This window comes from Phyllopteryx taeniolatus, chromosome 1 (genome assembly GCF_024500385.1).
Source record: "Phyllopteryx taeniolatus isolate TA_2022b chromosome 1, UOR_Ptae_1.2, whole genome shotgun sequence".
NCBI classification, from domain to species: Eukaryota; Metazoa; Chordata; class Actinopteri; order Syngnathiformes; family Syngnathidae; genus Phyllopteryx; species Phyllopteryx taeniolatus.
In genome coordinates this window covers 15,812,299-15,825,484 of record NC_084502.1, presented here as the reverse complement: position 1 = coordinate 15,825,484, position 13,186 = coordinate 15,812,299, and the positions used below count along the sequence as shown (strand labels likewise).

Sequence of the window (13,186 nt, the reverse complement as noted above, 5' to 3'; positions counted from 1 at the left end):
TCCAAACAGATGCAGCAAGCATTTTATTTACACAATGAAATCTTCCAATATGAGCAGTAGACCACACAGGAGATAAACATGTTTTTATCTCTCAAACACTCTAAAACCGACACCAACATGTACAAGCACAGTTAACATTGTTATTAAAAAAAAAAGAAACAATCCATACCCAATACCACATCAATTTATGGGAAACATTTGCAAATGTAGACAGTGGTCTCTTACAAATTATTGCATCACCACCCCAAAGCAAACAGTAGGGCTTTGCAATTCTGTACAAGGGAAATGCAATGCTTAAAATTAAGTACATCAAAAATTGTATGTCACTTGTTTACATCCTGATGCCGTTGCTGCAGAATGTTTGTGTACGTGACATTACAGGACATGGCTTCCTTGAGAGAGATGAAACCAGAGAGACTCCCATACAAATCCCAGTTGTGTCATCACATGACATAGATGGTGAGCTCATGAGCCCTCCTGCAACACACTCCAGTCCTCATCCTCACCTTTCTGTCCCACTGCATGGAAGCCCAGATAGTTTTGATCCAGATGGTTTGAAAGTGAACAAAATAAATTCATAAAAAAACAAGATACAAAGTACGAATACAAGCGGTTTAATCGTTCCAAAGTCCGCCTGTCTGTTCTTGATATACCTCAATGACGTCCTCATCCTCCATTCCCAGCTGTCAGGAGAAGAAAATGTGTTTTATTAAGGTGCCTAAAGTTGATGAGCACACCAAAGTGGTTATCATTTTTAATGGGAGGCACCTCTTTTGGAGTTTGATTATCTGCAATTCTCTGTCCTTCAAACAGAAACCTGAGTGTACTTGCCGGGACGCCCTGCAAAACATGCACACACCTTAAGATCCAGTTTCTACCGCTCGAGTTAATTAAGATAAAGATACATTAAATTAAACTAAACTATCAATGTGACAAGTGGCCACCATCTTTGTGGAATTTTCAAAGAAACATTGAATGAGCAGTTCACACGCCTCTTAAAACAAATGACTGAATTCCGAATGACTGAAATGACCTATTCTACTGCCGACAATGCTCTTCTCATGAATAATGTTCCATTTGTGCTGTCATGTTCATTTTGAACCGTTGACTTTAAGAACCACTCAGAATTTCTATACTATTGTTAACTCAAACTTGTCAGCCAATCCGAGAAGGGGTCCACCGAGTAGCAGACGAAACTAAACGGTCAAAGAGATAAGTTGAGAAATAATCAAACTATGCTTTTTTACTCAAATTTAAAGGCATTTTTGGTACCAGATTTTCTAGAGGCAATATCACACAAAAAGAAGCCCGAAAAAGGCAATTTTTACCACAAACAAAAACACTCAATTTCCATCATCTGATTAAAAAAATTCTTGGTGCATTGTAACTTAAGATGAACTGGCCATTCCTTCGCATTTTGACAGACTGTCATTTTTGGGAAATCTTGTCACATTGCTAAATAAACTTTTTTTATTATTACTATTATTATTTATTTTTTTTTAAATATGAGGTTCAGGTCCCGATATACTTTGTGAGTGCTAACCTGTCTCTGGCTGTAAGACTCCTTCAGCTTTTTCAGATGTGTTGTCATCTTCACTTTAAAGTGGATTTCACTGCTGTCCTGTGGACACAAGAGTGGGTCCATCAAACAATAAGGCTAATAACTGTTATTAGGTAAGGAGGGTATATGTATTTTTTGTCCATCCTGCCATGAAACCTATCAAATGTGTCATGTGCCAAGATAACAAGCACGAACGTTACAATATTTTGGAGATTTCAGAAATGCTCCTACCTGCCCGATCACCTTCAACTTGATGTACTCCCCATCCTTCTTATCACCGCAGTCTTGGCTCGAGGGTTTTGTCTCCTACAAAACAACAACGAGTACACTATTAATCGTCATTGTCGTGAAAAGTATACAAAGGATTCCTTCAGAATGAACGGAGAAGAGTAAGAACGTCAATGAAAGTTGTATTTGGAACACCGTCGAAAATTCACGTTGCGAAAACAGATTTTGCGAAGTTTGAGCTATAAGCTAAACTGGGTGATGTTTAAGGGGAGTTTTGGGCCTCTGGCTAGTTACGTGAGCTAACAGTTAGCATACGAGAGCTCCAAGATACAAAGTGACAACCATAAGGCACTGTGGTGTCTCGTTTTGCGTTACATGGACGTGAAGAACTTAAATCGCTACTAAATAATTTCATCTCACCGTATCTGACATCTTTTCCTCTATGGGAGAAATGCACTAATAGAATGAGAGAAGGTTAGCTCATAAGCACACTTAGCTTAACTCAGACGAGATGTTGTTAATGTGACTCACAGGAAACGGAAATTACGCACACCAACGCTTCACTTTCAAAATACGTTTTTTTAATTATTTTTTTTTAGCGTCAACAAACCGGAACGATCTCAAAACAACGAATTCACTTTCAAAATAAGAATATCATGTCCGCCAAAGAAAACGTTTGGCTATCCCTCGACTGATACATTCCGTAAGGAGTTATATCGGTTTATGACTCTGACTTCACTCTTCATTGGTAAAATGCATTGTTTGGTTTCTTCAATAATGGTAGCAAAAAAGTAAACAAGATGTGTTATAGATTGAATACTTATTTTTTCATAATTTCATATGCACAAATCAAACTTTTGCCATTCAAAACCTTTTTTAATACTTTAGTACCATATTTAACGCTAAAAACAAAACAACAAAATAAAGCGAATGAAATTGTAGCTTTCTCCTCGTTTAATTGTCCATCCATCCATCCATTTTCTTAGCTGCTTCTCCTCACTAGGGTCGCGGGCGTGCTGGAGCCTATCCCAGCTGTCATCGGGCAGGAGGCGGGGTACACCCTGAACTGGTTGCCAGCCAATCGCAGGGCACATAGGAACAAACAACCATTCGCCCTCACAGTCATGCCTACGGGCAATTTAGAGTCTCCAATTCATGCATGTTTTTGGGATGTGGGAGGAAACCGGAGTGCCCGGAGAAAACCCACGCAGGCACGGGGAGAACATGCAAACTCCACACAGGCGGGGCCGGGGATTGAACCCGGGTCCTCAGAACTGTGAGGCTGACGCTGTAACCAGTCGGCCACCGTGCCGCTCGTTTAATTGTTTTTATTTAAAATTCCTGGCTCCTCTTGTGGACTCATTCATTTTCCATACTGCTTATCCTCGCTAGCGTCGCGGGTGTGCTGAAGCCTATCCCAGCTGACTCTGGGCGTGTTATTGTTGTTGTGTCTGTTTTGCTTGTAAATTGACAAAAAAAAGTGCTTTGGAATAAGTCATGCATTTTTGGTCATGATCGTTTTAATATGTGTGAAACTGTGCAGTAAAAGAAAGTGTGCAGTCATTTGAAAACACTGAAAACGATTTCATTTTGTCAATGTCCATTTTGTTGAAATAGAAAAAAAAAGAAGTAGTTTTGCTCATTTTGTTGACTGCAACACTGTTTCACATAGTTTAAGTTGCATTTAGTGGATGTACTTTCTCAAATTATTGTCAATCTTTAGTTGTATTTTTGCACATTCTTCCAAATTGGTCGAAGGTTATGACATGTCAGATAAGCATAATAAATTGTTTTTTTTTAAAACGGACTTTCTTGTGTTCGGCTAGAAAATAAAAGCGTTCCCATTATATGACATTGTATTACACGTTTATCTTGTTAAAAGTGAACCGACTTCCGGCACTCACTATCAACAATCCAGTAACTTGATGCTGTTAAGGCCAAATCAAGCAAAAGCTATCGCAGTCAGCCAACACGGCGAAAAGTAGCATAAAATCAAAATAAACTTCGTTAAAAAAAATCTACAGAGAAGGGGCTCCACCGTTGGCTCAATGGCACGTTCGACGTTCGTATTCCAGGACAGACGGGGCTCGTGACAGCCCGAGGGCCTCGTCGTCGTCGTGTCCCGAGCAGGTCTCGAGCGAACTTGTCAGCTCGGTGCCAAACTTCGGCTCGCGGCGGCGGCTCTTCCGCGGGGCCCGGGGCGCCAAGCTCCGGCCCTGTGGATGACGGGGTGAATTCCCTTCCATCCAGGTAAGATATCTGAAATACGATATCAAAGCCGGAGTCTTATTGCAATTATGTTACCCCACAGCAAGAGAGCGTTGAATAGCTTCACCATTTGCCCGCAGTTAGCTTTAGCATCGCTTGGCAACTTCCGTGGCCTGACAGCTAACTGAACGCCGAAGTGTCTCCTGCGTTTGGTCACCAAGATTATTTGGTAGTCACAAGTACGTCGACGTATGTCGTGAGATGACATGGCCGTCAATAACTGTAGCTGCTTCGCTTGGAATCGAAAAATCCATTCACGAAAGTTGCCGTGAAGCGTCAGCTAGCCGCGCTCGTCGAAAGCATTTGGGCTAATTCTCTGCAAAGCAGGCCATAAACACGGCTGCAATGTTTGTTGTCAAGTAATGTGCCTGCAGTGTTTTTCAACTCATATTTTATTCTGTGTGTGAGATTTAATAGATTAATTCAATTACAAGAGACCAACATTATCAGACAGATCTTTCAAAGGCTATTCCAGTGTTATAATTATCCTGCGACAAATATTAAGGAAGTCATGAATCTTTAAAACCGATTTAATTGCACCAGTTTCTGGCCAACGTCTCAATGGAAAGACATTAGAGGTCGAGATTTTGTGACCTTTTTTTGTTGGGGAAAAAACGTTGTTGTGTGGAACTTTCAGAATCATTGGACAGCTTGCTAAACACATATAGACAACATAATAATGATGAACTTAAAGTAATTAGAATTGGTACAAAGAAAGCGAAAGGCCATGGTCATCATGACAGTCAGGTGATGTGTGGTTTATTTGGCTCTTAAACATGCATAGGAAAAAAAACTAATTTACTGTCCAGAAAGAACAAAAACTCCATAAGTTGTCAAAATACATAAGAACAAATAAATATAGCAATGTTACGAGTTAAAATTCATGAAATTGGTGCTATAAGCGACAGAAAATTTTAGCCATAATGGTAGGTTACGGTAACATCACAAGGGACCTGGCCAGCAGTAGGTCCAAAAATGAGTCTGCAGCTCGACCAATTTACATCAAATTTGGCAGAAGCATAGAAAAATATACAGTAAAGCTGTGCTAATGGATTTGAAAAATGGGCTTACCCAACAAGAAATAGTAAAGTAACAAGATTTCCCAAAAATGAGAATCTGTCAAAATGTACCAACTTATAAAGCTCTTGTGTGTAACTATGAATTTTGCTGCTACAAAGATAATACTACTTGATGGCTGAAGTTGTAAGTCAAAACCCCCCCCCCCACAAACACACAAAGCTATTCTTTTGTAACCTTGACAACAATATCTTGGGAAATACAGTATTCATTATAAGTGGTTGAAAATTCTTATTTGCTTTAAGGATCGTATCATGCAAAAGCTGTGATTAAAGCTATCATCTTGAGTAGGTAGTAAAGTACATAGATTATAGAAAATTTTGTTCTGATCATGCCACAGACTTCCATTTTTTTAAGGAGTAAACTGTTTCATCGCATTTGTCGCCATGCAAAATGACTGCATTCTTCAAAAGATTACTCAAGACATACCAAATATTTTGCTGAACGACGTGAGTACTATTATTTAAGCTAATTCGTCCACATCATTACAAGTTCAATGTCGACCAATAGTCTTGTAACTTAGTTAATGTTAGTTAGTTCATCCTCATTCTTTGGTCAAAACTATAAGACTACCCAATCATTGACATTTGACCAACAACCACAAGCGAAGTTAACTACATTAACACAACATATACGTTTTGTTTTCCTTTTTTTAGTGGTGACTTCAAGTAGCGATCGTGGGTTGGCCACTGCATTTTGGATAGTAAGGAGGTGGACGCGACCGTGTATGTTATTTATTTTACAGATTGAAAAGAGGTATTTGTGCTTTGTTAGTGGAAGAGGCAAACAACATACATGCAAATCATTCGCCTTTCGGGGAAATTCGCAGTTTAGAACTCAAAATAGGCCATTTACGTGAATCGTAAAGATCCGATGAGTTTTTCCTGGGTGGGTAGGGTCGCCATCGCTGTCATCATAGGCTGTTTCGTACTCCTTGAAATGTGGCAGCTAGATCCATTCCACCCATCCACACACAGATGTAATTGTGAATATTACTCCGCGGCGGACTAATATGCCAGCGCATTGGCCTGAGGTTCCGCCTGTGTGCGCTCTTGGACCTGCTTTGGATAGGTCACAGGAGTTGACGAGACCAGAAAAAACACTTCTGCTGTTAAGAAGTAACGGTACTTTTACTCCGTTACAATGATCTAAATGTCGCTCGCTACTTTTATTTATCAATTATTGCTTATTTATCAACTATATTGTGCTCGAGACTACAACTTCAACTTCCGCATTGGGCGCTGTTTGAGTAAGAGTACTCTTACATGAGTACAATATTTGGCTACTCTACCCACCTCTGGAGCGGACATCCTCTATTGCTACTCTTACGTTTAACCCTTTAACACATAAGCCTCAAAATGTCCGCCAGACTTTTTTTGTGCATCCACCGCTATCTAATGGAAGAGCATTTAATTGGTCTCCCTGCCACTATATGTAGCTGGTGTAGATAGATGATCAATGATACATTATTTGTAAATAAGAATTTTCAGACCTGTTAGGTGGAATTGGATAAATTACCACAGCACACCTGATGATCTCTCACGGCACACTGGTTGGGAGTCACTGCTGATTTTGTATGAGTTTTCTTTTGTTGGACAATGTCATGTTTTTATTTCGGAATAGTACGAGGAGTAACAGTTTGATTGTGATTTGCTAGTCATTTGTTACTGTCACTGCGAATAGGGATTTAGGCAGCGAGTCCGAGCCCTACCTATTACACAATCCCACATTATCGCACATTTAAAGACTGAGGTTATTTTTTCATCTGATGGCGTCTCAGTAGCTTGAAACATAAGAGCACCGGAACCAGCACACCTGATGATATCTTATGGCACACTGTTTGGGAATCACACCTGGAATGTACATCTCGCAGAAAGACAACCCTCCCTGCATGTGTGCATTTTACAGTGCAGTCTCGTCAATGGGACTCTCTGATGTGACTATCATATGTGTCAACTCAATTTATGTAGTAGTCTTGTTGTTGACTGATCCAGAAAAAAAATAGTTTTATGGACAACTCACAAAATGTGGAGATTTTGAGTGGAAATGCATTTTCATTGGACAGTCACAATCTGGAGGTAAACATGGTGCTGCATGAAGAAAAGATGTCTGAGTGTCATTTGTGCTCATCTTCTTGCTCTAACTTGTGTCTTACAGGAGGAAGGAAACTCTTTGATGGGAGAATCCTCTTTCCTCTTGGGTCAAACATTGGGCCATTATGATGGGTATGTAGAAGTGTATTTTACATGACAACTTGACATCTTATTCAGCAATCATTATTCAACGTTGGCATTAAAGCAGATGAGAAGTAACAAAAAAATCAGAATTTCATGCACAGTGGAACCTCTAATGTTAACTGCCTGTGAGGTTGCGTAATTTAAATCTGGTTAACTTTTTTGGGGAAATAGCGGCATGTCATGTCATGCGAGACCTCAGCATATCTCACGAATCATCAGTATTATATAATTGGCATCAAAAGAGTGATAATTTTTCCTTTGGCTTTTTGTTGCAACACTTATAAAAATAATAATAATAACCCCCCGCCCCATATTGCAGTTCAGACTTTGTGGACCCAGCTACTCATCTTTTTTTATTCACGGATTCCCTGGCAATATCCGGCCCACAGCTTTTTTTTTTTTTTTTATTGAATTTGTGCAGTACAGGGGGACAGGGTTCCATCCTTAAGATCTGATCCGCTTGATTGGTATCGGCCGATAATAAGCATTTTATGCTGATCGGCTTTGTCATAAATTGCCGATCTGAACAATGACTTCATTGATCGGCTCCGCAAAAGACATTTACTCCACATCGCCATTGTGTACAGTATATTTGAATCCAAAAGCTAGTTTATTTTTAGCCTTATCGCGTGCCTTTTAGAGAGGGGGGCGGGGGGTGTAACAGGACGCTGACGTCATATCGAAGCGACGGGCCGCTTTGTTGTAATTTGGAATTCCAGCAGTAGGGGGCGCAAGAAATCTGATTATAGTTTTAAGTTCAGTGACCGTTGTGTTGTTACATATTAATACCAAAAAGACATTTCCTAGGCATTTTTATTATAAAAAAAATTTATGTTGTTTTTATATTGTCTGTAAAGAAAATATTTATATTGTTTCTGTAGATATTTATACAAGTTATTTCTGGGGGGAAAAAAACTGTTTGGTTTCGCAAGAAATAAAGCATACCAGAGAAGGCAAAACAAAAAATCCTATAAGCAAACTCCATTAGAAGAATGTCACGCGTCTTTTCTTTTTATTGGGGGGTCAGATGGGCATACAGATGGACAATTACACTTGGAAACCGGAGACTTGATTTTAACACCATATTGCTCAGCTCTGATTTGGAGGTACAGTATATTTTCCCCCAAACCTTGGTCAAATGCCAAATTGTACAACTTTAGGGGCTTCCACTTTACACTCGAAGTTTGGACTAGATTTGAGTGTCACCATATGCTCTTGTTTGTTATCAAGGTTTTCATAGTTTTGTTAATTTTAACATGGTTTAACTTCCTTTTACACTTGTGTGCCAATTAAATGAGTAGATGAGCAGGAGGCGCTGCAGTCAATCATGCAGGACCTGGCAGTACTCCATCGCTCCAGCCGTCCTGCCGGGTTCCTGTCAGATCTAGGCAAACCCAAAGCTTCCTCCCCCAAGAACCTGGTAAGCCCTGTACTCAGTGTCAGATTTTTGGATTTATTTTTAGCCCTCTCCTCGAACAGTGATTCCCAACCAGTGTACCCCGAGAGATCATTAGATGAGACGTGGGAAACTATCCAATTTCGCTGAATTTGTTAGAAATGCGTTTGCTACAAGTAATGCATCTTTGTTCATCTATCGACGCCAGCGATGTATAGTGACAGGGAGAACAATTAAATGCTCTTCCACTAGATGCCAGAAGACTATGTGTCTTGGCTCACTAAAGGTTGGGAAACACTGCGCAAGAGGTTATCTTAAAAATGCATGTCATTTTGCTGTCATTTGACTTTCTCTCACTGTTTGTATTTGGGACAGAACGACGTTAGAGTGAAGTTCGAGTTTAAAGGAGAGAAGAGGTGAAGCTCAGACTGGCTTTTGTGAACTGTATAGCTCTGTGACTGCGCAACACTTGACCTTGACCTCTTCTCCTCATCTATGTAGGATTTTGCAATTCTCCCGCCCCATCAAGTTGGACGACCTGAGGGAAAAAGCAAAGGTGGCTTTCGGTCAGATCATGGACCTTCACTACAGCAACAACGAGGTAGAGCCAGGACTATTATTCATCATGACCCTGTGTGAAGGCCAGCCGCACACCAATTGACGCTACAGAAGGCGAGGCGACTGACCCTCGCACACCTGGTGACTCGCTGCAATGGAAAAACTACGACCCTCGGTGTTCTTATTGGGGGGGATAAAACTTTTGAGGTGCCGCATACATTATTGTACAGCCAATCAACAACATTTGATTGTCAGGGAAAAAGCGGATATCCATGGCCATTGTAGCTAGATTATAATAATACAGAGAAGAAATGGGCAGGATCAAAGAAGAGACTGGATATTTGAGATGCTATTGGCAATGACAGCCCCATTCAGGGACTCCACTCGTGCATTTCGGCAGCAGAAAGACTTTCCATGTATCGCTCGTGCATTTCGGCAGCACTGGTATAAATGGAATTATAAATATCGTTTATAATTACTGTAAAATATAATAGACCGCTGCAAAAATCTTTTCTCAGACTTTGCTATTTTAACTCGCAAAAATCTGAAGATTCAGTGGAGAGAACATATTTTTACGTATTTTTTTTTCCCCCCCCCGCGATAATGGCTTTGGGAGGCTCTCACTGTGCTAAGTATCAACAATGCAGAGTGTTAATGACCAAAAAACACCAACGAAGGGTAGCAGTGCACCATTTTAGAAAAAAAGATACGTTTCAGTTTTAGACAGTTTCTAGTCCCCCCCCCCCCCACCCATACAATATTGTTTAATGTGGAAATGGGGGCGGTCACAATCGGACACATTGACGCTTTTTACACTCGAACGAATATTGTATATGTATAGATTTCACAACATATGTCTAGTGAAGTAAGCAGAAGTGTGTGTGTTATAAGTGTGAGAAGTACAACAGATCTAGGACGTATACGCGGACCACAAACGCCATATAAGTAGTGGCTTTGAACAGTAGGAGTCCATGACTGATGTTGCAGTACATCTGGAGAGTTGCCATCAGAGTGCATGTGTATTAATACATTATTACTGTGAAATCAAAAGCATTCCTAAATGTTGTTTTAGCTAGTTCATGAAATAAAAACACTGTTCAGATGTCCAGTGTGTCACGAAAGCAAAAATGTATGCATCAAAGTAGCTCTGAGCGTCATAGTGTTTCGTTAAAAATATAAAGAAATTCCCAATCCCCAGCTGGTTTTAGTGAAACCTACCCATGTTCTACTGATGGTTACTAAAGAATGGAAAAAGGTAGAAAGAAACTTATTTTTTTTCAAGTGAAAGAGGGGAGTCTATTCTTTCATTTGGTAGATTTGGTGTCTATTAGGACTGTAACGATTCTGTATCGAAACTGAAAATCGCAGTCTTCAAATACACAAACCTGTGTCGACTTTGAAATGGTAGACAACGACACGCCCTTTCAAATGTGTACATCCATCCACATACAACCATATGCGCTCACAGTGCTACCAAACTAAATGTTGTTGTTATTATTGGTATTATTTAAGTTAATCTCATGAAACACAAGCCTAGATTGAAGACACATTTCTTCATCAAGCCTCTTCCAGCACGTGTGATGGGACTACTTTTTTCGGTGAGCGCAGTAAACAAGCCTGTGGCTACTGGCTAGACTAATACTGCTAGTTCAATTACACAAGAAGAGAGGAAGAAAGAGCCCTAAAGTAAAATAAAGTAAAGGATGAATCAATCGCAGTCACAGCTGATGGTTGGACGTTCCGTGCCACACAAAGCTACATGACCAATCGCCATAAACTAGTTGCCAACAGTTTTCCATTCATAAAAATTAGTTGCAGAACCATGCAGACTGCATGACAGTTCGGTCGCGTCGCTCGGTGTCCGGCAGGCCAAACATAAACAATTGAGTCAGTGAGCATGTCCATGTTTTACTGAGCAGCGCTTGGCTTTTCTCACTCATTTCGCTCCTTGACTCTTGCAGCTGGTGATTCCGCTTACTGTTCAGGATGACCTGGATAAGGCCGTGGAGCTACTAGATCGAAGTGTTCACATGAAGAGTCTGAAGATCCTCTTGGTCTTACAGATCTCCTCGCAGGTCACTTGGGTTGAGTCTCACGCCGACCTTACCCTCTAGTTGCGCTTATTTTTCAGATAATTTTGTGTTCCTGCGTTCTTTTTCCAGGACTCTTCCTGTAATATGGGCCTTCTGCCTTCGTGTGAAGAGTTGGACAACACAGGATTCAGAGTCACAGACAAGAAGAACATGCTTGCGTCATTAGGTGAGAGAATGACAATGGCTGTGTTCAGAATCATTCACTAATTCCCTTCTCCATAATCACCATGTACATGGATTATTATTTAAAAAAATAATAAAAATTATAATCAGAAATCAAATCCCCAGAGATTGCCACCCCTTAGCCTTCAGGGTTACAAGTTTCACCTTTTAATAAATCCAATGTTTTAGCATTATAATTTGATCTTGAGTAACTGTTATTTCCCCCTGGCTCAGGGTCTCATTCGACAGACCGTAGCTCTCCTCCACCTGGATACATTCCTGACGCACTCCAGCAAGTGGCAAGGAACGGCTCCTTCACGAGCATTAACAGTGAAGGAGAGTTCATTCCAGAGAGCATGGACCAGGTGCTCCTTCTGCTTCGAAAACTTTAATTTCTCCACACACAGAGGAAGTCTGAGTGGTGGGGCTTTTTTCTTCTCAGATGCTGGACCCCCTGAGCATGAGCAGTCCAGAGAACTCTGCGTCTGGAAGTTGTCCTTCTTTAGACAGCCCATTGGACAGGTGGAGACGCTCTGGTTTAATCATGCTGGAATGAATGGCCATGGTACCGTACTTGACAGAGACCCTTTCTTCCTTTCTTTTAAACAGTGAATACCCCAAGTCAAGGATGCCAAGAGCACAAAGTTACCCTGACAACCATCAGGACTTTCCAGGTGCAGTGTGTGTGTGTGTGTGTGTGTGTGTGTGCGCGCGCGCATGCGTGTGTGTGTGTGTGCGTGTGCGTGTGTGTGCGTGTGCGTGTGTGCGCGTGTATGCGTGCAGTGGTTATGGAAAGTATTCGGACCCCCTTAATTTTTTCAGTCTTTTTAATATTGCAGCCATTTGCTAAAATCATTTAAGTTCATTTTTTCCCACATTAAGGTACACACAGCACCCCATATTGACAGAAAAAAACGGAATTGTTGAAATTTTTACAGATTTGTTAAAAAAGAAAAACTGAAATACAGTCAACCCTTGCTACTTCGCGGTTCGACCATCGCGGTTTCACGACTTCGCAGATTTTTTCCCAGCGCAATTTTGCATGCTGTTTTTTACAGCGTACGAACCCGCATTCTGTCCTAATTGAATTCCCATATTCTTTACAGTGCAATTCTGCATGCTGTTTTTTACAGCGTACAAACCCGCATTATGTCCTAATTGAATTCCCATATTCTTTACAGTGCAATTCTGCATGCTGTTTTTTACGGCGTACAACCCCCCCCCCCCCCCCCGCATTGTATTCTGCGTCCTGATTGGCTGCGGTACTGTAAACCAATTTGAATCCATCTCCTCCGTACCGTGTCTCCTGTATAGCACAGAATGCGTTCGGCTTGCTAAATTTAGATTAGTGTTCGATTGCTAGCAGTGTAACTCTAAAGTGCCTCCTGTTTGCAAGTTTTCTCCCAGACATAACAACAATGTCGACGAAGCGTGCTGGACCGACAAGGACACTTCCGGTCGCAACCCAAAAGGCAAAGGAAGGTGTTAACTATCGAAGGTGGCATGTCTGTTTATAAGAATCTTCTCGCCCAGAAGAAAAAAGAGCGGCAACAACTACCTATAACTAAGTTCTTCTCTCGGAAAAAGACAGTGGAAAAGGACGCTA

At 40.9% G+C, this 13,186-nt stretch overlaps 2 protein-coding genes across 3 annotated transcripts in view; one reads left to right on the top strand and one right to left on the bottom strand.

Moving 5' to 3' along the window:
• On the bottom strand, positions 1 to 2,367 carry sumo1 (small ubiquitin like modifier 1). Of its 2 annotated transcripts, XM_061775230.1 has the most exons (6): positions 2,210 to 2,367; positions 1,793 to 1,867; positions 1,544 to 1,621; positions 769 to 840; positions 654 to 683; positions 1 to 518 (listed from the first exon to the last, which is right to left on the bottom strand). In XM_061775230.1, exons 1-6 carry the CDS (start codon positions 2,219 to 2,221, stop codon positions 444 to 446), a joined length of 342 nt encoding a protein of 113 aa, XP_061631214.1. In that variant the 5' UTR covers positions 2,222 to 2,367; the 3' UTR covers positions 1 to 443. The 2 variants fall into 2 exon arrangements, with proteins under 2 accessions (XP_061631214.1, XP_061631220.1); XM_061775236.1 differs by having other exon boundaries at positions 1 to 683.
• A 1,323-nt stretch (positions 2,368 to 3,690) lies between these two features.
• Positions 3,691 to 13,186, top strand: part of map3k2 (mitogen-activated protein kinase kinase kinase 2) — a 27,007-nt gene continuing 17,511 nt past the window's right edge. The window contains exons 1-10 of the mRNA XM_061775216.1: positions 3,691 to 4,039; positions 7,292 to 7,359; positions 8,673 to 8,791; positions 9,143 to 9,183; positions 9,269 to 9,368; positions 11,287 to 11,400; positions 11,488 to 11,584; positions 11,815 to 11,945; positions 12,023 to 12,102; positions 12,190 to 12,254. Of these exons, the coding sequence (XP_061631200.1) occupies positions 7,353 to 7,359; positions 8,673 to 8,791; positions 9,143 to 9,183; positions 9,269 to 9,368; positions 11,287 to 11,400; positions 11,488 to 11,584; positions 11,815 to 11,945; positions 12,023 to 12,102; positions 12,190 to 12,254 (754 nt within the window). The 5' untranslated portion in view covers positions 3,691 to 4,039; positions 7,292 to 7,352. The remainder of the gene's footprint in view (positions 4,040 to 7,291; positions 7,360 to 8,672; positions 8,792 to 9,142; positions 9,184 to 9,268; positions 9,369 to 11,286; positions 11,401 to 11,487; positions 11,585 to 11,814; positions 11,946 to 12,022; positions 12,103 to 12,189; positions 12,255 to 13,186) is intronic.